Source organism: Podarcis erhardii (genome assembly GCF_964252035.2).
Source record: "Podarcis erhardii genome assembly, chromosome: 6".
Taxonomy (NCBI): Eukaryota; Metazoa; Chordata; class Lepidosauria; order Squamata; family Lacertidae; genus Podarcis; species Podarcis erhardii.
The window spans coordinates 7,054,649-7,077,567 of record NC_138510.1 but is presented as its reverse complement, the minus strand read 5'-3'; the positions used below and the strand labels follow the sequence as shown (position 1 = coordinate 7,077,567).

At 45.8% G+C, this 22,919-nt stretch overlaps 1 protein-coding gene across 2 annotated transcripts; it reads left to right on the top strand.

The window, feature by feature from the left end:
• The first annotated feature begins 3,031 nt into the window (after positions 1-3,031).
• LKAAEAR1 (LKAAEAR motif containing 1) lies at positions 3,032-22,698 on the top strand. 2 transcript variants are annotated; one of them, XM_081868171.1, is made up of 6 exons: positions 3,032-3,141; positions 6,649-6,772; positions 9,418-9,759; positions 16,429-16,551; positions 18,660-18,696; positions 22,482-22,698. In XM_081868171.1, the coding sequence occupies exons 3-6, from the start codon at positions 9,466-9,468 to the stop codon at positions 22,490-22,492; spliced, it is 465 nt and encodes a 154-aa protein (XP_081724297.1). In that variant the 5' UTR covers positions 3,032-3,141; positions 6,649-6,772; positions 9,418-9,465; the 3' UTR covers positions 22,493-22,698. The 2 variants fall into 2 exon arrangements, with proteins under 2 accessions (XP_081724297.1, XP_081724296.1); XM_081868170.1 differs by lacking the exon at positions 22,482-22,698 and having other exon boundaries at positions 3,035-3,141; positions 18,660-18,899.
• The last annotated feature ends 221 nt before the right edge of the window (positions 22,699-22,919 follow it).

Below are 22,919 nucleotides of genomic sequence, written 5' to 3'. Positions count from 1 at the left end.
TGGGAAGGAAGTGTCAAGACACTGACAGGATGTTATAGCCCTGCTGTCTCCTTCCCAAAGTTGGGAGGGCTTTGGGCAGGTGGTGGAATGGCTCTTGGACTCGTCGAAGCATTGAGACGCCCTCCCTAAACTGAGCAGAAGCTTCCTGGGCTTTGGGAAGTGTGGGAACGTTCAGGGATGCAGGAGAGGATATATTGTTTGATTATAGCCTTTCCAACTTGTGTAAACAAGTTCACAATTTAGCAGAGTAACATTCCCCTTTTTAAACTTACAGCGGATGCGTTTGCTCAAGCTCGCAAAAGCCTGTTCTGGTATTTTCCCCTTATTCCCTCATAAAAGATAAGACACGACACAGTCTTCTATAAAAGTATAAAAAAGAGTTTACTCACATTCAGTTCACAATCAGATCCCAGAAGGCAGACTTAGCTTAGAAAAGTAACATATGCCTGGAAACTATCCCATAAAGAGATAGTCCCTTTGTCCTCTGCAGGCCAAGAGAGCATCTTTGGCTAAGCAGATGTTGTTTCTTCGATGCATGTAGTCAAAGAGAGAGAGATGGCTGCCCTGCTTTGTGCTTTTGTCGTTACCTGCATAGGTGAGGCCACGCCCACCTCTAGTCACATGCAGAGGAAGTCTGTCCCAGCCCAGAAGGAAACAGGAAGTTTACCTGCTGGCTGGCTGAACATTCCTCATGTGTAAACATGTTCATTCTAGAATGAACTTGACTGCTCTTGTGTTTCACATCCCACAGGAAGGAGGCACCAGGGGAACATGTAGGGGACTAGCCTAGTTCCCCTAGTCCACTGACCGCATGCCACTGCCAGGAACAATTTCAACTGGTCAGCTAAACCAGGTGAGGGTAGCTGATGGGTCTCAAACCCTCCATGAGTTGGGGACTTCCCCTGCTTGTGAAGACAGGCTCCAGCAGACTGAGAACAATAGTGGGTCCAACGGTCAAGAAGATGGCTTCTGACTTCTGAACAGCAGAATGTAACATTTGACATAATAAACCAGAAATGGAAGCTGAGGGAAGTCAATAGGGAGGGGGGAAATTGGAAAATGAATGTTATTGATATTGGATTTTGGTTATGAGAAAAAGAAAATTAATTTTAAACAATAAAGAGAAGAAGATGGCTTCTGCGTGTGCTGTAGAAGGAAGTGAGGGACAGTTGAGGATCATCAACCTGGGAAGGGACGCCATTGAGGAGAAGGAAAACTCTGGTCCTAAATTTCCACTACCTTGCAGGACATAGAATCATAGAATCATAGAGTTGGAAGAGACCACAAGGGCCCTCGAGTCCAACCCCCTGCCAAGCAGGAAACACCATCAGAGCACTCCTGACATATGGTTGTCAAGCCTCTGCTTAAAGACCTCCAAAGAAGGAGACTCCACCACACTCCTTGGCAGCAAATTTCACCGTCGAACAGTTCTTACTGTCAGGAAGTTCTTCCTAATGTTTAGGTGGAATCTTTTTTCTTGTAGTTTGGAACCATTGCTCCGTGTCCGCTTCTCTGGAGCAGCAGAAAACAACCTTTCTTTGGGAGAAGAAAAGGTTAAGGAGTATACCCTACACAAATCTGGAGTGAAGTCCCTAAGGTGGTTGGATGGCGCCTTGTACGCCTGCATCCAGCAACTTCTGCAGCCAAGCTGGTGCCAAACATCTTGCTCTGCTTTCCTTTAGCAAGGGGAAGAGGGGGGGTGTCTTTGTTAGGATATAGTTCCATTCCACCTTAAAAGGAACAGGCATGACTGTTGTGTGTCACATGCCTGTTTACATTCCAGCACAGTCCGCTGGGAACTTCCGTTTGTATATTGCTTTTGCTGTTTGCTGTTTGCTTGGACACAAAGGGAAGCAGACATGTTTTTTCCTTTGTTCCTGAACTATGCTGAATAAATGCTGTAAATTATGCTTGCACATGTCTCTGCCCGCCACTTCTGTTGTGAGAATTTATTCACTCTGCTGATAAGAGCGTGCACAGCTTCTAAACGTATCTGAGGCCCGTGTCACTGATTGATGCTGCTCCAAGGGAGATCGGTGTTCATCTGGCTACCGAACGGTGGCTGGAGCCAGCTGGGGGGGGGGCTGCCAAATGCCCCCATCTCCCCAGCAGTATCCCAAGACCTCCATACACACTGCCCACGCTTTGCCTCAGGGACGTCACCTCAGTCCTGCTAACGCAACCGTTTGACTTCACCCTCAGAGGCACACTTCATTATCTCTTGAAACAGACAGATGCAACCATTAGATAGAAACCAATTAGATAGAAACCAATGAATTTTTTTTTTAATGCAATTGCTCCTAGAAGCCCAAGCCTCCAGTCACAGCCTCTAGGTATTCCCCACTCCACACCACCCCCATTTCCCCCTCTATTATTTTTAATGATTTTTATTGGTTTTACATATAATCACATTACGTAACATCCTAGCCTCTTATTTTATCTCTTTGGCTCAACTGAACCTAACGACTTCCCTCCCTCCCGTCTAACGGTTTACAAAATTAAACTTTGCATCTTTACATTTCGCTTCGTTTCCTATCCTTGTTACATCATTACCTAAAATATTAAATGACTCAGCCTGGATAGGCAGCAATTTCATCTTACAAATCTTCAGATAACCCTGCCAGTGATGTTAATTGCTTACAGTTGTCTTTCAAATATAATATGAATTTATTCCAGTCTTTTTGGAATGCTTGGTCTCACTGGTTCCAGGTTCATCCCATCAGTTTCGCCAGTTCTGCAAAGTCCATCAACTTCATCTGTTCATCTGTTGTTTCCATCTTTGGGCTAACAAAATTCTTGCCACAGTTGTTGCATATAAGAACATTTTTTTTTTGTTATCTTGTCTCGGTATCTCTTTACCCACTATACCCGATAAAAAGGCTTCTGGGTGTTTTTTTAACAAAAGTGTTTTTAAACATTTTCTTTAACTCACCATTTCCCTCTCTAAGTTTCAGATCAGCAGGCCGCGGCTTGATGGTCAGTGCATGTGTGTGAAGGCTGAGCAGACTGGGAGGCTTGCCATTGTGTGAGTTGCCTGGCAACTAGGTTACCATGGAGACGTTTGTACACTGGAGGCCTGGACCAAAAGGACAGACCAGTACAAGGCCCTGAGAGCCGCAGGAGAGGATGTTGACTTGGCAGGTGAGAGAAGGCTCACGGAGTGGGAGAAACCGAAAAGTGGGGGTTTTAGGGTAAGTGGGAGCCTGGGACCTTCTGTTTCACCCCTATATCACAACCCCATTCCTGTCCTTTCCCTCGTGGATGTTTGACACAGTTTTCATTTCAAAGGCAAATCAGCCTACATTCTCATTTGCCAAAACTATGCAAACTAAGACACAGCTTTCCTTCAAAGTCTGTATTCCTCTGAATTTTGCAAGGCGGTTCCCTAGCCAAATGATGTGTGCATATATACTGTCCAGGATAAAGTATGCCTTAAAATGCATATATTAGTGGGAAAAAATATAACATATTAGGGAAGATTGCTTTGCAGAAATGTGTATATTGGGTAGAATGGTGTGACATGTGTCGCAGGAGAAAACTCTGATGAATTTTCAAGGGACTTTTCAAGGGACTTTTTTAAAAAAATCACACATGGGGAGAACAGATCTTAAGAGTAGAAAAATGAGAAACTGAGAGAAGGCAAAATGGGACAGATTTGCCCATCCTTTCGGTTGGGAATAATTCAGACGGAAATACCCAGGTGTCAAAACAGGTTATTTATGTATGCGACTACTGCGGCCCGTGCTTTTTTAGCCCAAAAATGGAAAACGATTGAGGTCCCAACCAAAGAAGAATGGCAACTTAAGCTGAAAGAATATGCACAGCTTGCAGACTGCACAATTAACATATAGAATATGTTAATTAACATATAGAATAAGAGAACAAGAAGAACATACGTTTAGAGAAGATTGGAAAACGTTTATTGAATATATGGGGGGAAATTGTGTACACTTTGAAATGTTGGCAGCATTAAGATAAATTCAACAGTGTAAATAAGTTTTGATGGGTGCAGCAATGGAATACAGAATGGTTTAGTTTATGTAAAATATGCAGTGATTTATGGTATGCAAAATGAACCATGGAAAGAGAAGAAGGCAAGTCATTGATATCTTAAGGATGTTTAACTGAGTATTTTAAATTGCAAAACAAAAATTGATACTATGTATATATATGAGAGAGAGAATGTTGGGATGCAAAGAATATGGGGATGTTGGGGCAATTTGTTGTTGTTTAGTCGTTTAGTCGTGTCCGACTCTTCGTGACCCCCTGGACCAGAGCACGCCAGGCACGCCTGTCTTCCACTGCCTCCCGCAGTTTGGTCAAACTCATGCTGGTAGCTTCGAGAACACTATCCAACCATCTCATCCTCTGCCGTCCCCTTCTCCTTGTGCCCTCCATCTTTCCCAGCATCAGGGTCTTTTCCAGGGAGTCTTCTCTTCTCATGAGGTGGCCAAAGTATTGGAGCCTCAGCTTCAGGATCTGTCCTTCCAGTGAGCACTCAGGGCTGATTTCCTCCAGAATGGATACGTTTGATCTTCTTGCAGTCCATGGGACTCTCAAGTGTCTCCTCCAGCACCAATGGAGCAATAATAGAGCAATTATGGAGTTTAACTGAGAGTATGTTGTGTGTGTAGTTTGGGCCTCTTCACTGGCTTATTATTTTGGCTCAAGCACTGCTTGGCAGTGACATACAGGAACAGGGCCAGTTTCATGGATTCAAACCCTGATCTCCCAGGTCCTAGTCCCACCCTATAATCACAACACTACACCTGCCACTCATCCTACAAAGCCTCCCAATGGGATTTTAATGGTGGGCAAATCACATTGCTTCATTTGAATGGGAGACAAAGTCAGCTCCCATCCATGGCGGCTGCCCGCCATCTTAATTTAAGCAAAATGCAATGCCCCAACCTTTAAATCCATAAGGTCTATGAGGCTGAGTTTTATAGATTTCATAGGACTATATAGGCTGGAGCATTGAATTTTGGGTAAATTAAGAAGGCAGCCACCAAGTATGGGAGCTGAGCTTTGCTCCCATTGAAAAATAGCACTGCCACTCACCGGCTCCTAAAATGAATGTCCAAGGGGCTGACAGAGAGGTGCAGAGAGGTGTCGCAGCTGGGTGTCATAGACTGGCTGAAGATAGATGAGTGATTAGAGGCACCAGCTGTGGAATCCCCAAGGGAAGAAGGTTCAGAACCAGGGGGTTGGTGGTGGAAGGATGGCAAGTGGTCAGAGGGAGAAGACTTCAGGGAGGAGGCGTCGGAAGCTGAAGAGGCCACAGGGTTTCGTGAGCAGGAAGAGGTTGTGGCAGATGGCAGTTCAAACTTCAAGGCTGAAGCAGAGGCTGGAGAGGGATGGGGCCAGGAGACAGAGGGGCAGGCTGCTGAAGAAGCCAGGGTGTTGTCGTTGTCCCCTGTTACAACCAGCTCCCCTCCCCACTGAGCAGAGATTAGTTGTGTGCAGGTGCAGTCTGAGATTGCTTGGGGAAAGCCCAGAAGAGGAAGAGCCTTAGAGAGTGGTGGAATGCAGGGACCTTCAGCCCTCGCTGTTGGGATGCTGCCAAGAGACGGGGGCGTCTGGCAGGCCCCCAACTAGCTCCAGCCATCGGCCGGCAGCCGGGCGAAACTCTGGTTCTCAGAACAGCATCAAAACTGCTACTCAAGCCTCAGAAGCCTTCAGAGGCTTAAGCACGCAAGCCAGCAGAGAAAAAACTCTTTGCAGCAGAAGCAGCGGACAGAGACATGTGTAAGCATATTTACAGCATTTATTCAGCAGCACGACAGTGGAAAAACATGTCTGCTTCCCTTCGCGTCCAAGCAAAACAGCAAAAGCAAAAGCAATATACAAACGGAAGTTCCCAGCGAGACTGTGCTGGAAGTAAACAGGCATGTGACACACAACAGTCAGGCCTGTTCCTTTTAAGGTGGAATGGAACTATATCCTAACACTCACAACTGCCTTGCTAGACCAAGACCTACTGGGAAGAGTTGCTAGGATCATCATCATCATTTTTTATTTGTATGCCACCTTTCCACAGTTAAAAAAACAATGCTCAAGGCGGCTTACAACATGACAAGATTTACATAATTACAAAAGTCACAAACAATAAATAAACCACATCAAAAAAAATACACAACCAAATGGAAAACAATTTCCACATAAATCAAAATCTAAAACTAAGAATACAGCATTATTATCACTGTTTAAAATGACATAGGTAAAAAAACACCAGCAATTTAAACAAAAAACAGAAACAAAACAAAACGGAGCCCTCTCTGCCCAGCGACAGCAGTGGCAGTAGTCCTTTATAGAGCCTATCAGGCCCCGCCCTAGGCCAGGTGGTGAGTGGCAGGACTGGGGCCCTCAAGCGCTGAGCAGGGATCACTAGACCTGCGCTGCTTTAGTTTCTTTGAGACGCTGGTATTTTTACTGCTGACCTGAGCTTGATTCCAGCTCTTGACACTGGGTCAGGCTGGCGGGAGCTCCTGAGGGCTAGTGCTGGACCTTGCCAATAGCTGATACCAACCACAACTAGGAAATTCACCATCAAGGTCACAGGTAACCTGTCCTGTCCTGTCCACTTTTCCCATGGTGCACTCTGGAAAGCAAGGCATGACCTGGCGCTTTTCTCTTTTTGACCAACAGGGAAACTATCGTCTTGCATTGTATCTAAAGACCGGCTAACCGAGACTGAAGTTTTGTTCTCAAGGAAGTGGCTTTTTAAAAACAACAACAACACACACACACTCACCATTGACTTTCCACAAAGGTAAGTGTCATTACAAAGGGGTGTGTGAGTGTTTAATAGCAATATTTGCCCAGCCTTAAATGTAGTAAAGGCCTACCTTCCAGAGCTGGGGTGAGGATTAATGAGCAAGGTGGTGCTTAAGGAAAGCGCTGGACAAGTGGCAGGTAAAGGTAAAGGTAAAGGGACCCCTGACCATTAGGTCCAGTCGTGACTGACTCTGGGGTTGCGGCGCTCATCTTGCTTTTTCGGCCGAGGGAGCCGGCGTACAGCATGACTAAGCCGCTTCTGGCGAACCAGAGCAGCACACGGAAACGCCATTTACCTGTCGCGTATTCCACACGGCGCTTTCAGCAGAGACGCTAAGAGTTCCAGGTTTTTCCAGTGCAGTCTTTTTTAATGTGAGTTATATACAGGCATTTACAAAAGAAACAGTCCATACAGAGTACTTACAAACGAATACTCTCCACCACAGCACCACCACACTACAGCACAACCACCACTACAACCACTGTTAAACAGGCTTTCCTTTTAAAACAGGTGATAGCCAATCACACTAATCACACTCCTGCTGAGTCACTCTGACCCAGCACTTCACAGAGTATTGCATCATCCTGTTGAAGCCTGCAGACTTATTCAGTATCCTGCAAATCCCAACATTACCTTCCCACTGGAGCGGTACCTATTTATCTACTTGCACTTTGACGTGCTTTCGAACTGCTAGGTTGGTAGGAGCAGGGACCGAGCAGCGGGAGCTCACCCTGTCATGGGGATTCGAACTGCTGACCTTCTTATCAGCAAGTCCTAGGCTCTGTGGTTTAACCCACAGCGCCACCCGCGTCCCATAAGTGGCAGGTAGGATGATGCATTTAACAGAACAAGATAACAGGATTTATTTCCTTTGGGGAGTAAGCACTGGAAGCTAAGGTTGCCTTTGACAATGGTGCCCCTCCAAGCGGCCGGCAGAAATGTGCCATGGGGCATGTGGGGAGCATCAGCGTGGGGAACCCAAACGACTCAACCAGGTGTCATGTAGCTGATGGGCAACGCAGGTCTCAGAGCCTGGTGGTTACCTGGCCCATGCAAGAACCTGCATGGAGCAGACAGAATCACATTCTGGACCTTCTAATTCTGTGATCTGCACAAGAGGCTCTCCGTGGCTGGCTTCTCCCATCCAAATGTTCCAGCAATACTTTTTTAAAAAATGTTTCCGTTCTTGGACAGGGTTTTGTAAGAGCAACACCCCCTTGTAGCAAATCTATGCCTGTGTCCATCTGCAAGTTCTGGTTGTGAGCCATTACATCTTCCAGCCCAAAAGATGCTTGCTGGACGAGACGTGGTTCGTCAGAAGCCAGGCAGAAAACGCCACAGGCGCTGACTTGGCACTGAGGAGTTGTCCGCTTCTAGCTTGTGGCTGAAATTCTAGTTAAAAGGCTCTGGTGTCACCCATGAAACCGCTTCCTCTTTCTTATCTGAAACATGCTGTGTAATTTCTTGTCAGCAGGCTCAGGAGACCCTGGCGATGGGGAGCGTTTTCCTCTTTTGACACGTCTTTCTATTTTCATTTTCTCTTCCCTTCGTATATCTGTTTTGGAAAACAAACACGTACGGCGTGGTTTTAGGATGGCCAGCTTTTCAGCCAGACCCTCAAGCCTCTTTTTTTGCTGTTCGGCTTGATCTGAAACTGTTAGCAGGGGATACTGTTTGCTTCCACGCCATGAAAAGCATCAACTGCTGGCGGCTGCAGGGCCCAATGAAAAGCAGGCAGCCCTAGGCATCCGTCTTTCTGCTGTTATCTGAGCGGTGGGGAACTCAGAATTGGGAAGCAAAAGTGGGCAGGGGGGAACAGTGAGGGGGGCTTGGTCAGGCCCCTGAACTGGGCATTAGACACCCCTGATGTACAGAGTTGGGAAGCATAATGCATTTCAAATGTTATTTCAGTGTTTTAAATAGCCTTGTGTTATTGTAACTCTCTCTACGCGGGGCTGCCCTTGAAGCTGACCCAGAAACTCCAGCGGGTGCAGAATGCCGCAGTGAGGCTCCTTACAGGGTCATTGCCATGGGATCACATTCATCCAGTGCTTTACCAACTGCACTGGCTCCCAGTGGAGTACAGGGTCAGGTTTAAGGTGCTGGTTTTAACCTTTAAAGCCCTATGAGGCCTAGAACACTTGTACCTACAGGGCCGCCTCTCCTGGTGTGGCCCGCAGAGGACCTTAAGATCCACAAATGACAACATTTTGGAGGTCCCAGGTCGCAAGGTGGTTAGATTGGTCGCAACTAAGGCCAGGGCCTTTTCAGTACTGGCCCCAACTTGGTGGAACGCTGTCACAAGAGACTAGGGCCCTGCGGGACTTGACATCTTTCCGCAGGGCCTGCAAGACAGAGCTGTTCTGCCTGGCCTTTGGTTTGGACTCAGTCTGGCCCTTATGTTTTCCCTCCCCTTATGGTTTTGATCTATGGGCTACTTTTAAAACGAGGCTGCATTTTAAATTGCATTTTAACCTGTGTTTTAAATTGGTTTTTTTCTCCTATTATGATTTTACTGTAATTTTACTGGTGTTAGCCGCCCTGAGCCCGGCTCTGGCTGGAGAGGGAGGGGTACAGTATAAAAAAAAATGTATTATTATTCCCATGGTCAAGCTGTTTGGTTTTCCTCTCTTCCATAGCCCTCCTGCCAAGAATCAATCCAATCTAAGTTGGCGAGATAAGCAAAGATGTCCAAAGGCGGAGCACTCCAGAGAAATAAGTTCACCGTGCGACACCAGAAGCGTTCGAGTGCCAGCGAAGCGAACAAGATGACTCCGGCGCAGATGGCACGCTACTTGGCCTTTGCTGACCCCAGTCAGCCCAAGGTGAAAGAGATGCTGGCTGCCGTCCTCATGAAGGACAGGAATTTGGTGCCGGAAGAGGAAAAGGTGGCGGAACAGAAGAACCTCATTGGGGTCCTAAAGGCCACCGAGGCTCGGAACCGGCTCCGGAACACGAGGCTCCAGTACCAGAATCTGAGAGTGAGTTTGTATAGCGTTTGGGGAGGGGGGAGCGATGTCAGGGATGGGCTAGATGAGGAGGAGAGCTGGAGTCCGACTAACCAAGAGGAAACCATATTTCTCCATTCTCTCAGCCCTGTGGGCTAGCTTAGATTGTGTCACGGTCCGGTTCATGGGCAATCGAAGTCCCGGCAGGGGACGTCAGGAGCGGGGGCAAGATGGCAGGGTGGGAGCAGGAACGGGGGTCCAGAAGCCAGGAGTCAGGAAGCCAAGAGTGGTCAGAGGGTCAGAGAGCTAGGAGTCACGAAGTCAAGGCTCCAAGGGTCAGGAAGCAAGGAGTCACGAAGTCAGGGGTCCGAGGATCAAGAAGCAAGGAGTCACGAAGTCAGGGGTCCGAGGATCGAGAAGCAAGGAGTCACAAAGTCAGGGGTCCGAGGATCAAGAAGCAAGGAGTCACGAAGTCAGGGGTCCGAGGATCAAGAAGCAAGGAGTCACGAAGTCATGGGTCCAAGGATCCAGAAGCAGGGAGTCACGAAGTCAGGGGTCCAAGGATCCAGAAGCAAGGAGTCAAGAAGCCAGGGTTCCCCACCCGGGAAGAGTGGCAGTTGAAGTTGATGGACTATATGGAATTGGCGGAAATGACTGGCAGAATCCGAGACCAGGGAGAAGAGATGGTGGAAGAAGATTGGAAGAAATTTAAAGATTATCTACAGAAATATTGTAAAATTAAGGAATGTTAGAAAGATGTTGGAATGAAGTTACATGGCTATAAAGAATTAAGTACAATAGATTGTAAATGGATTAAAGGAAAAAATAATGTTAGAATTTGTTAAGTTAAATGATAGGACAGAAAATTGAGGTAGATTGAAAGGATTTGCTGAGACAATTAATCAAAGTGGAATACAAAAAAAGGGAGGCGAGAGGAGGTCGCTGAAACAAGTAAATGAAAGTTAATAACATTGAAAGTATTGGGTGTGTTTTTTTGTGGTTTTTTTGTTTTAATTGTTTTTGTTTTATTTTTGTTATGTATATGTAGTATTTTTGTCTTTGTATTGTATTGTATGGTTTTGTTATGTTTAATTCTTTTTCTTTTCTTTCTGTAACTTTTAAAACTTTAATAAATATTATTTTTTTAAAAAAGAAGCCAGGGATCAAGGATCAGGAAGCAAGGAGTCAATCGCAGCAAGGCAGGGAACATATTGCTGTGGCAAAGAGCCGAAGGGAAATGCTGACCTTATATCCCTTACCAGCTCTTGCCACCAGGTGCTGTGAGTTACCAATCGGCCTCACCTGTGCGGCCGCGCCTTGCTTCTTCAGAACAAACTTAGGAAGGCCCCAGTCCTGCAAAGTCCTATTGGTCACAGGGCCTGGCTCCTGCATGCACTCCTAACAGATTGAGAGGGAGCGACTGGCCCAAGGTCACCCAATGAGCTTCATGGCTGAGCGGGGATTTGAACTGCAGTATCCCAGGTCCTGAGGGGACGCGGGTGGCGCTGTGGGTTAAACCACAGAGCCTAGGACTTGCCGATCAGAAGGTCGGCGGTTCAAATCCCCTCGATGGGGTGAGCTCCCGTTGCTCGGTCCCTGCTCCTGCCAACCTAGCAGTTCGAAAGCACATCAAAGTGCAAGTAAATAAATAGGTACCACTCCAGCAGGAAGGTAAACGGCGTTTCCGTGCACTGCTCTGTTTCGCCAGAAGCGGCTTAGTCAAGCTGGCCACATGACCCGGGAGCTGTACGCCGGCTCCCTTGGCCAGTAAAGCGAGATGAGCGCCGCAACCCCAGAGTCGGTCACGACTGGACCTAATGGTCAGGGGTCCCTTTACCTTTACCTGCCACTTGTCCAGCGCTTTCCTTAAGCACCACCTTGCTCATTAATCCTCACCCCAGCTCTGGAACCCCAGAGTCGCCAACTACTGGTCCTAAAGTTCAGGTGTCCCTTTACCTTTTACGCAGGTCCTAGTCCGACACTCTAGCCACTATGCTAAATCAGCATATAGTATCATAGAGTACTGTGCACCCTGACTTCAGTAGGGTGAGGATGTTTACCACTCTACTTCCAGCAAGAAAATATCTTTGGCTGATCCTGCTTGCCCTGTGGCCTCTAGCCTCCAACACTCATTTTCATCTCACAATAGGGGCATCTACTTCATCCTGAGAGCCGCAAAGAGGTTGGGAAATGGAAGCACCTTTCATGGGGACGTAGCCAGAGACAGCAAGGGGGTGTGGCAGAAACAGCCCAGAATTCCTGGTCCCTGCACAGATTTAGTTTTTTAGGGGTTGGGAAGTGTTATTGCATGCCATTCCTAAATGCAAACCCTGGGAAAGCTCCATCGAGACCTATTGGAATAACCTGCCAACGCAGTATCAATGCCCCTCCAACTGTGTAATCCCCGTGAGAAAGCTAGTTCTGGAAAAGTTGCTTATTTTAGACCAGACCGCCCCCATGGAAGGTATTTTCTCTCTCTTGCTCGTTCGCTCTATGATCCCAAACAACATGATGTCATAACTTGGCCCCTGCTGTAACTCTGGGCTTGTTATTTACAGTTCTTGCCATAAAATATGCTATAGTTAGCAAGCTTGGAACAGGACTTTGCAGCCGCCGCCACTGCTGCTACTGTCAAAACAAAGCCTTTTCTGTCCTTCCAAGGCTGGGGCTATTCTGGCCAGTGAAACAAAGTCTCTCTCTTGGGGGTCTTTAACTGGCAATAAACAACGACCCGCCCTTTGCAGACTCCCAAAAACTTGGCAACAAGCAGCGCAATATGTACACAGAGATGCATCTCCCAAGCAAACCCAGTGGCTTTCCAGGGATTGTGCCTGGGGTGATGGTTAGGTTTAGGCAAACGGACGTGACAGGGCTGAGGCCCCGACAGACGGGTGTTTGCGACACTGGAGCCCAATGAAATCAGTTTGGGTTCAAGTTAGCTGTGACGAGGGCCGGGGAGAAATCCAATGTCATTTGCATTTAAAGGCAAACCTCATTTGCACTTTCTGTAGCAACGAGAGCACAAAAAACCGCAGCCATCCTTCAGAATGCGCACTTCTCCAAATTTTGCAATGCTGTCCTCCATCGAAAGAGTGTGTCGAAAACTGCACACGCTGGAGTAAAGTGTTCAGCAAAGGGCATATATTCATGTAAATCACATTGCAATATGTATTCTATTACTTAACCCCTGTAAAACTGGCTAAAAATTATAAACTAACATCAGATCTGTGTTGGAGATGTAAGGTATCAGAGGGATCCTTATATCATGTATGGTGGGGATGTGATAAAATTAAGAAATTTTGGGGAAATATACATGAAGAACTGAAAATATGTTTAAAACAACAATAGGTAAGAAGCCGGAAACATTCCTTTTAGGAATTATTACAAATGACATCCCAAAAGACATGAAGAGAATCTTTTTATATGCAACAGCTGCCACAAGGTTATTGACTGCAAAAAAATGGAAATCAGAAGAAGTACCAACATTGAAAGATTGGCAAAATAAATTTTTTGAAATGATTGAATTAGCAAAAATGACGGCAACAATTAGAATGCAATCCAATCAAAATCTCAAACAGGAATGGAAAAGTGTAGAAGAATATGTGACCAAAAGATGCTCCAACAAGAATTTATTGTTATGTATAGACTGATTTCACAAAGTTAAGCAGATATATAAGAATGAATGTTAAATTATTAAGATACAAAATTGCAATCTCAATAATAAAGTTACAAAATAATAACAAGGAAGTCATGCACAGGTGAAGGGAAGACACAGGGCAAGAAATAAGAAATGGATAAATGTTGGTACGTAATGAAATGTGAAAATGTGAATTTACGAATATAATGTATATGTATCAATATGTAAAGATTTCATATATGTATTGCAACATTAATAATAATGTCAATAATGGGGTCTCTGCCATGGGATCACATTCACCCAGTGCTTTTCAAGCTGCACTGGCTCCCGGTGGAGTACAGGGTCAGATTTAAGGTGCTGCTTTTGACCTTTAAAGCCCTTCACGGCCTAGGACCCTCGTACCTACGGGACCGCCTCTCCCGGTATGCCCCACGGAGAGCCTCAAGGTCCATAAATAGCAACACCCTAGTGGTCCCAGGCCCTAAGGAAGTTAGATTGGCTTCAACCAGAGCCAGGCCCTTTTCAACTCTGGCTCCGACCTGGTGGAACGCTCTGTCTCATGAGACCAGGGCCCTGCAGGATCTGATTTCTTTCCGCAGGGCCTGTAAGACAGAGTTGTTCCGCCTGGCCTTTGGCTTGGAGCCAGTTTGATTCCATCCCTCTCTCTCTCTCTCTCTCTCTCTCTCTTGTTTTCTTTTCCTTCTCCTCCTGTGATGAGGCTACATTTTAATATTTTAATGTTCCATTATTTTAATGTTGTATTTTATTTTTGTTTTTAAGTTGTAATCATTCTTCTTGTTTTTATTATTGTTTGTAAGCCGCTCTGAGCCCGGCCTTGGCTGGGGAGGGCAGGGTATAAATAAAAAATTATTATTATTATTATTATTATAAATAAATTAAGTGCAAAGAAAGGAAGGAAGGAAGGAAGGTGACACCTGGCTTGAGAGCAGTACATGTGAAAAGGATCTAGGAGTCTTGGTTGACATGAACCAACAGTGTGACGCGGCAGCTAAAAAAGCCAATGCAATTCTGGGCTGCATCAATAGGAGTATAGCATCTAGATCAAGGGAAGTAATAGTGCCACTGTATTCTGCTCTGGTCAGACCTCACCTGGAGTACTGTGTCCAGTTCTGGGCACCACAGTTCAAGAAGGACACTGACAAACTGGAACGTGTCCAGAGGAGGGCAACCAAAATGGTCAAAGGCCTGGAAACGATGCCTTATGAGGAACGGCTAAGGGAGCTGGGCATGTTTAGCCTGGAGAAGAGGAGGTTAAGGGGTGATATGATAGCCATGTTCAAATATATAAAAGGATGTCACATAGAGGAGGGAGAAAGGTTGTTTTCTGCTGCTCCAGAGAAGCGGACACGGAGCAATGGTTCCAAACTACAAGAAAAAAGATTCCACCTAAACATTAGGAAGAACTTCCTGACAGTAAGAGCTGTTTGACAGTGGAATTTGCTGCCAAGGAGTGTGGTGGAGTCTCCTTCTTTGGAGGTCTTTAAGCAGAGGCTTGACAACCATATGTCAGGAGTGCTCTGATGGTGTTTCCTGCTTGGCAGGGGGTTGGACTCGATGGCCCTTGTGGTCTCTTCCAACTCTATGATTCTATGATTCTAAGGAAGGAAGGAAGGAAGGAAGGAAGGAAGGAAGGAAGGAAGAAAGAAAGAAAGCTGCTTTGCAGGGCGAGTTAATCTTCACCCTTTCCTCTCCCAACGCAATTCTGATTTCCTCCACCAGCAGCAGCACTACAGTTAGCTTTAGAGGGAAAGCTCCCATTGGTAGCAATGGGAGCGTTCTCTGCTTCCAAAGGCTAATTGCAGTGCAGGTGGGATTTTGATGGAATCACAATAGGGGAGGGCAAGGATAAACCTCCCTCCCCATACACTGTGGTCCTGATGAAAACCCTCCACCCTGAACCTAGTACTATTTTTTAAACTTTACGTGTGCTTGCCAAGCATGAATGAGGAGCAGCTTTTCCCAACCAGGCGCCCTCCAGATGTTCTGGACTGCAACTTGCATCAGCCCCAGCCAGAACAGGTTATTCTCACCAGGGTGGTGGCTTTGATTTTCCTTCCTGTGATTAATCCATGCATACACTTTGTGTTTCCAACTCAAGACCCATTGAAGAACATCTCATCCAGTTCAGTCTTTGAAAAACAGCTTTGAAAAACTTTTTCATATTCTCCACTGTGCTGCCCTTGCCATTGTAGCAGCACGGGGTTGCCATTCTGTGATTGGACTTACACTACTTGTTGAACGGTTCATTTATCCAGTCTGTATAATGTTTACTGCACATGTAACTTGTTCAGATGGGATGCAGGTGGCGCTGTGGGTTAAACCACAGAGCCTAGGGCTTGCCAATCAGAAGGTCGGAGGTTCAAATCCCTGCGACGGGGTGAGCTCCCATTGCTTGGTCCCTGCTCCTGCCAACCTAGCAGTTCGAAAGCACGTCAAAGTAGATAAATAGGTACCGCTTTGGCAGGAAGGTAAACGGCATTTCCGTGTGCTGCTCTGGTTCACCAGAAGAGGCTTAGTCATGCTGGCCACATGACCCGGAAGCTGTACGCTGGCTCCCTTGGCCAATAAAGCGAGATGAGCGCCGCAACCCCAGAGTCGGCCACGACTGGACCTAATGGTCAGGGATCCCTTTACCTTTACCTTTAACTTGTTAAGATAGAGTTGTACATTTATCCACTCCATGTTTACAGTATCTCCAGGCTTTGTCTTGCACATGGGACCTTAGTATGTTTGTTGTTTAAATGGTTACAAGTCTATCTCTATTCTAGCTATTATTCTAGTAAATTTGGTTTTATACTTATAAGCCAGTTTGTGGTGGTGTTGTTTTGTTGTATTATTATTACTGTCACCACATTTGATATATACTTTGTATATATATGTGTGTGTGTATATACTTTGAATTAAGAGTACCACCTTGTTTGGCACCCAGGTCTCAGGACTGGGAGAGAGGGCTGCCATTCAGAGTAGCCAGCACTGGACCAAAGGTCTGGTTCAGTCCAAAGCAGCTTCAGTCCTTCATTCATTTCATTCTCTTTCGACTCCAGGCACAAGAGATCAACTTCCTGATTTCCTTCCAGAGGAACGCTAAAGGTGCTGTGAGGCTCGAGGTCTTCCTCCCACCCAGGAAAAACCTTAGAAAACTAGCAGACTGCATGAACACAGTCCAGGTATGTTGAACGCACAAACTGTCTGGCAAATAGTTCCTTCCCACTGACCTATCTCTCCATTTCCCGGTTCTGAAAAGGGGGCCCATCAAGAAAGAAGGTCGCTTAGAAATGTGGGGCTGCGCAACTCCCTCTGCAGACAGCGTGCACATGTCGCCGCAGAATATCGAGGAGGCCCGGACCCCTCCTTTAATTTTTTTTGGGGGGGTTCTAGACCACTCGTGGCCACCCCTAGATGGTGCCCCTGAATCATATGGTGGACCGTTTCCTGGGAAGATGAAGTGATGGCCATCATCTTCAGTGGTTCTTTAAAAGCATTCAGCTCACTCACTGGGGCTGGATCCATTGATAGTTAAGGGAGCCAGCTGGGTCAGACCAGTGTCTAGTCCAGCAACCTATTTTCACAATGGTTTACTAGATGCCTGTGACAAACCAGCAAGCAGGACCTGAGCACAAGAGCTCTCTCCTCAATCCCATGGATCCCAGCAACTCTTATTCAGAAACATTCCTGCCTCCAACTGTGGAGGCAGAGCCACCACAGCTAATAAATAGCCTTCTCTTCCATGAATTTGCCCAATCCTCTAAATGTTGGAAATGTAATGAAAAGGAAGGAACTTTTTATCACATGTGGTGGGAATGTAAAAAAGTGAAAAAGTTCTGGGAAATGATATATAATGAGATGAAAAAGATGTTGAAATGTACATTTATTAAGAAACATTAAGCATTTTTACTTGGCGTTGTAGGAGATGATATTAATAGACAGGGTTGTAAGTTGTTTTCATACGCAATGACAGCAGCAAGAATACTATTAGCACAAAAATGGAAGCAAGAAGAATTACCAACAAAAGAAGAATGGAGGATGAAATTGATGGACTATGCAGAACTAGATAAATTAACAGGAAGGGTTCGAAACCTGCGAGACCAGAGATTCTTAGAAGGCTGGAGCAAATATAGGAACTATTTGAAAAGTAGTTGTAATGAACAGATTACGCTAGTAGGACTGCAAGAAGTTTTGTAAGGAGGACTATTTGAAATATTGCAAGAAAGACTATGAGGAGAGTTATTAGTTCATGATAATTAAGAGTAATAGAGAAATTAAGAAATGCAGAATAAGTGATAAAGAACGAAAAATCATCAGAGGTGTTGACGGAAGTCTAAAATATTGTATAAGGTAAGAAGTTATGTTATATGATTTTTGGAAATGATATGTTATAAAAACCAATAAAATGTATATAAAAAAAGAATTTGCCCAATCCTCCTCCTCCTCCTCCTCCTCCTCCTCCTCCTCCTCCGCTTCTTCTTCTTCTTCACAAACTTTACTGAGCACAGTGGTACCTTGGTTCTCAAACTTAATCCATTCCAGAAGTCCGTTCCAAAACCAAGGTGAGCTTTCCCATAGAAAGTAATGCAAAACGGATTAATCCGTTCCAGACTTTTAAAAACAACCCCTAAAACAGCAACTTAACATGAATTTTACTATCTAACAAGACCATTGATCCATAAAATTAAAGCAATAATCAATTTACTGTGCAATAAAATAAAGGAAACAGTATTGTAGATGGCAAAAATGATTATTCACACAGTCATAAAAACAAATTAACCGAAAAGTCCTCAAAAACGCAAAATAAATAGCAAAAACAAAAGAGCAAACTTAATCCATTCCGGAAGTCCGTTTGACTTCCAAAATGTTCGAAACCAAGGTGCAGCTTCTGATTGGTGCAGGTGCCCCCAAAACAATACCTGACAACCACATCGGATATTTGCTTCCAAAAAACATTTGAAAACCAGAACACTACTTCCGGGTTTTCGGCGTTTGAGAATCAAGGTACCACTGTATCTTAAAAACAGTTACCAAGTTTATTTGTCTTCCAAGGCAAATACATGTACAGATGTGAAGTCATGTGTGCTGCCATTCACAAGGTATCAAAACAAACTTGGAGAATCTTTTACATTACAAATTCAGCTCACAATCCGCAGGGTGGACTTCAGATAATTTCTTAACTGGTGACTGCTGCAACTGAAATGGACATGGGATTGCTTCTGTTACTGTTGTTAATAAACAATGCGAACCAAGACCATCTGCACACTGTTTGCTTTGCTTTGCTTTACAGAGAAGCCGAATTGAAGAGATTCTGGAAGATGAAACGGGTGAGGTCTATATCAGAAAGCCATGAAACCCCACATAGGACAAGGCAGTATAAGGGGAGGAGATTATGGATGGAAGCCAGACAGAGATCAAATCTCTGGACAGCTCCAACTTAGAAAAACTATTGCTGTTCAATAAACTTCATGGAATATTATCCATGACTTAAGACAAAAAACAAAAAACCTCATAGTTAGGGATGGGCAAATCTGTTTCAGCTCCATGTTATTTTTGCATGTGTTCACCCAAAAGTCTGTTCCATTCCATTTTTTCCCCCATTAATCTTCAAGATCTCCAAATATATATTGCATTTAAATGTGCATTTTAGGCTGCAGTGGGACCTCTCAACAGTTGCACGGTCAAAATGCAATTTTTGAAAACGGTGAATTGTTAAAAATTTTGGGTACTTTTTAAAAGAAACGATCGTGGCTAAACATTCAGGAAGTACAAACAGCTGGCCAGTAACTTAACTGACAGATCTGCACCGTGGTCAGAGAGGTCCTGATCAGCAAAGATGGGATTCTCTCTCCAATTTGCAGCTCTGCCTTTCAAATCAATGTGCGTGGTGCAGGGCCTAAAGCATCCTTTGCCAATCTGGTGCATGGCTCTGCTTGCTGAGGCTGATGGCAACTGTCATTCAAAACATCTGGAGGGTACCAGAGTGGCAAAGGCTTGCTAGAGCATTATGTCTGGGGTGGGAGATGCCGGTTAGAGGAATGCTGGACCTGAGATTAGTCATCTCTTGTTAGAGACATACTTTTCAGTTCAAAAACCTTTTGGTACTGAAGACCTATCCTTCGGTGCAGTCCTGTGCCTAGTTAGCAAAATAGCTGAGCATCAGACTTGCAGAGTTTGCTGTGCTCTGTAGAGCCTGAATTCCTTCCATTTAAACCCTGTGCAAAACATGCAACCCTGTGCATGCTTAGCCATGAATGTGGGACTCACAACATCCTCATTCCATTGGTGATGCATGTGAAACCTTGTGAGATGCAGACACTGGCCCCAATCCCCATCCGTCCCCACCTCCTTGCTTCCTCCTCTGTCAGTTTTGTATTTTCTGCCTCCCCGCCCAGCAACCATAGAGCCTGTAACAACTACTAGGCTCTCTCTTCAACACAAAATAAAGCAAGGGGTCAACATGCAGCCAGGTGGTCCCTGGTCCATGAGATAGTGCCCCCCCCCATCTACAGAGAATGAGGCCTGCAGGGGTCATTGCATGGATGAGATGACTTCACAGGATTTAAATGTTTAGAACATGTTGCTATATATGCCTGATTCTAAGGTTTAACAATAGGAAAGTAGATTCTACCAGGCTCATTAAAAAGCACAGGTAAAGGTAAAGGGACCCCTGACCGTTAGGTCCAGTCGCGAATGACTCTGGGATTGTGCCGCTCATCTTGCTTTACTGGCCGAGGGAGCCGACGTACAGCTTCCGGGTCATGTGGCCAGCATGACTAAGCTGCTTCTGGCAAACCAGAGCAGCGCACGGAAACGCCGTTTACCTTCCCGCCGGAGTGGTGCCTATTTATCTACTTGCACTTTGACGTGCTTTTGAACTGCTAGGTTGGCAGGAGCTGGGACAGAGCAACGGGAGCTCACCCCGTCACATTCTTGTTGTTTAGTCCTGTCCGACTCTTCGTGACCCCATGGACCAGAGCACACCAGGCACTCCTGTCTTCCACTGCCTCCCGCAGTTTGGTCAAACTCACGCTGGTAGCTTCGAGAACACTGTCCAACCATCTCATCCTCTCTCGTCCCCTTCTCCTTGTGATCTTTCCCAACATCAGGGTCTTTTCCAGAGAATCTTCTCTTCTCACGAGGTGGCCAAAGTATTGGAGCCTCAGCTTCAGGATCTGTCCTTCCAGTAAGCACTCAGGGCTGATTTCCTTAAGAATGGATGCGTTTGATCTTTTTGCGGTCCATGGGACTCTCAAGTCACCTCCAGCACCATAATTCAAAAGCATCAATTCTTTAGCGACCAGCCTTCTTTATGGTCCAGCTCTCACTTCCATACATCACTACTGGGAAAACCATAGCTTTAACTATAGGGACCTTTGTCGGCAAGGTGATGTCTAAACCGCACCACTTCATAGTTGGATCATAGGATCATAGGATCATAGAATTGTAGAGTTGGCTGTGGTCTAAACCACTGAGCTTCTTGGGCTTGCTGATTAGAAGGTTGGTGGTTCAAATCCCCGCAGCCAAGTGAACTCCCGTTGCTCTGTCCCCGGCTCCTGCAGTTCCAAAGCATGCCAGTGCAAGTAGATAAATAGGTACCACTCCGGCGGTAAGGTAAATAGCATTTCCATGCACTCTGGCACTTGTCACAGTCCTCCGTGCACCAGAAGCGGTTTAGTCCTGCTGGCCACATGACCCAGAAAGCTGTCTGTGGACAAATGCCGGCTCCCTTGGCCTGAAAGCGAGATGTGCGCCACAACCCCATAGTCACCTTTGACTGGACTTAACCGTCCAGGGGTCCTTTACCTTTACCTTTACCATCTAGACCAACCCCATGCAATGCAGAAATCTCAACTAAAGTATTCCTGAGAGATGGCCCTCCAGTCTCAGTTTTAAAATCTCTAGTGAAGGGGAGCCCAGCACATTTTGTGGTCGTCCATTCCACAGCTCTTATCGTCAGAATGTCCTTCCTGATGTTTATCCAGAATCTCATTTCTACTCATTTGCATTTGTTTGTATTTTATGTTGTGGTGGTTTTATGCACTGGTTTAACTTGCCTTGCCTTCCTGGGAAGAATTCTGGGGACTGAAGTTTCTTGAGGTGCCAAGGATTGTTTTTCTTCTTCCCCTACAAAGCTACAGTTCTCAGCGTTCCCAGGGGAGAGGGGCTTTTGCCAAACCATGTGAATGGCATAATATATATATACCGTATCTTTCGCTCCATAAGACGCACTTGTGTTCATTGCCTATGTCTCTTCCACCTTCCTTTCTGCATTATGCTTATTTTTTTAAAACGTTCACATGAAAATTGGCATTCAAACCGATATTTGGCTACGTATATTTTCGCCATGTATGTGAGGGTTTCTCAATGTACCCAACACATATATTCCTCTGACATGCACATTTTTTAAATCAGTGCTTCTTGGTTCTTTCCTGAGCTGAGAACATCGCTGCACAATTCGGAGAAATGCAAACACCAAAGGAGGTTATGCAAATTGTGAACAGCCCTGAGACCCCTGGGTATGGGGCGGTATATAAATTAAATAAATAAATGAGATAAATAAAAAAATATAAGCTCCCTGCCCTCCACACGTGTGTGCATGTTGCATCTGAAACTGACTGGGCCAGCCATTGTAATGGCCCAATAACGCTGGGAACTGTTGCGAGGGAGAGATGGAAACTTCACCGCTTTGCGAAAACTCCAGTTCTCAGGAATCTTACGGGAAAGCCATGCAGGACCCAGGGGTGGGGAACCTCAGCCCCCCAAAACCTAATATTGGCCTCCTTTTACTCTTAAGAATGCCTGTTTGCTGGCCTGGGTGGAGGACCAGGAGAGGTGAGTGTAGGAACGAGCCTACGGAACAAAGCTGAAATTTACATTCGTTGCTCTACCCATTTTGGCCTCTGGTCCTGCCTCACTGCTGGCATGTGCCCACACCAGCCCCCGAAGCTTGCCCAGAAAGGAATGTAGCCCTTGAAAAAGGTTCCCCGCCCCTGATAAATCAAATCTGCATTGTTAACAGCCAGTGACCAGCATTCCCCTGGTATGACCTGTCTTTTGAAACGGGTTCTCAAGTGCTAAACGCTCTGTCTGCTCTCTTTTGCCGCTTCAGCGAGATTCTAGGGCAACCGCCCTCTGGAAATAGGTCCCCGTTTCCTTTGCCACAATCAGGGCTCTTGGCGATGAGCGCTTGGCCTTGTGCTGAACCAAGGGGAGTGTAGCTGCTCAGACGTCTGTAGAGCCTCTAAGCTTGAATAGGTCGCTTTTTTGCATATGTACAGATAGTCACCATGTATATACCCATGTTCCAATAAAGGCAACCGACCCAGCCTGGAATTGCAGCTTCTATGTTATTTCTCCTTTGCTCACTAGTCTTTCGGTGGGGTTCGCTAGGGCTGAGCCACCATGACTTTCCACAATTCACCATCCCAGTTTGTCCTGACCGCCATGACTCTGATGTACCCAGGAGCATAGTGTGGGGAGGGCCAGGGGCCCCCAACCCCCTCTTTGAATGGTCACCTGTCCAGTGTTGAGGTATTGTGCCCACAAA

Coding starts and splice junctions, on each gene's coding strand:
- LKAAEAR1 (XM_081868170.1), top strand. CDS start 9,466: ATGTCCAAAGGCGGAGCACTCCAGAGAAATAAGTTCACCGTGCGACAC. Junction 9,760..16,428: donor TCCAGTACCAGAATCTGAGA/GTGAGTTTGTAT, acceptor TTTCGACTCCAG/GCACAAGAGATCAACTTCCT. Junction 16,552..18,659: donor ACTGCATGAACACAGTCCAG/GTATGTTGAACG, acceptor TTTGCTTTACAG/AGAAGCCGAATTGAAGAGAT.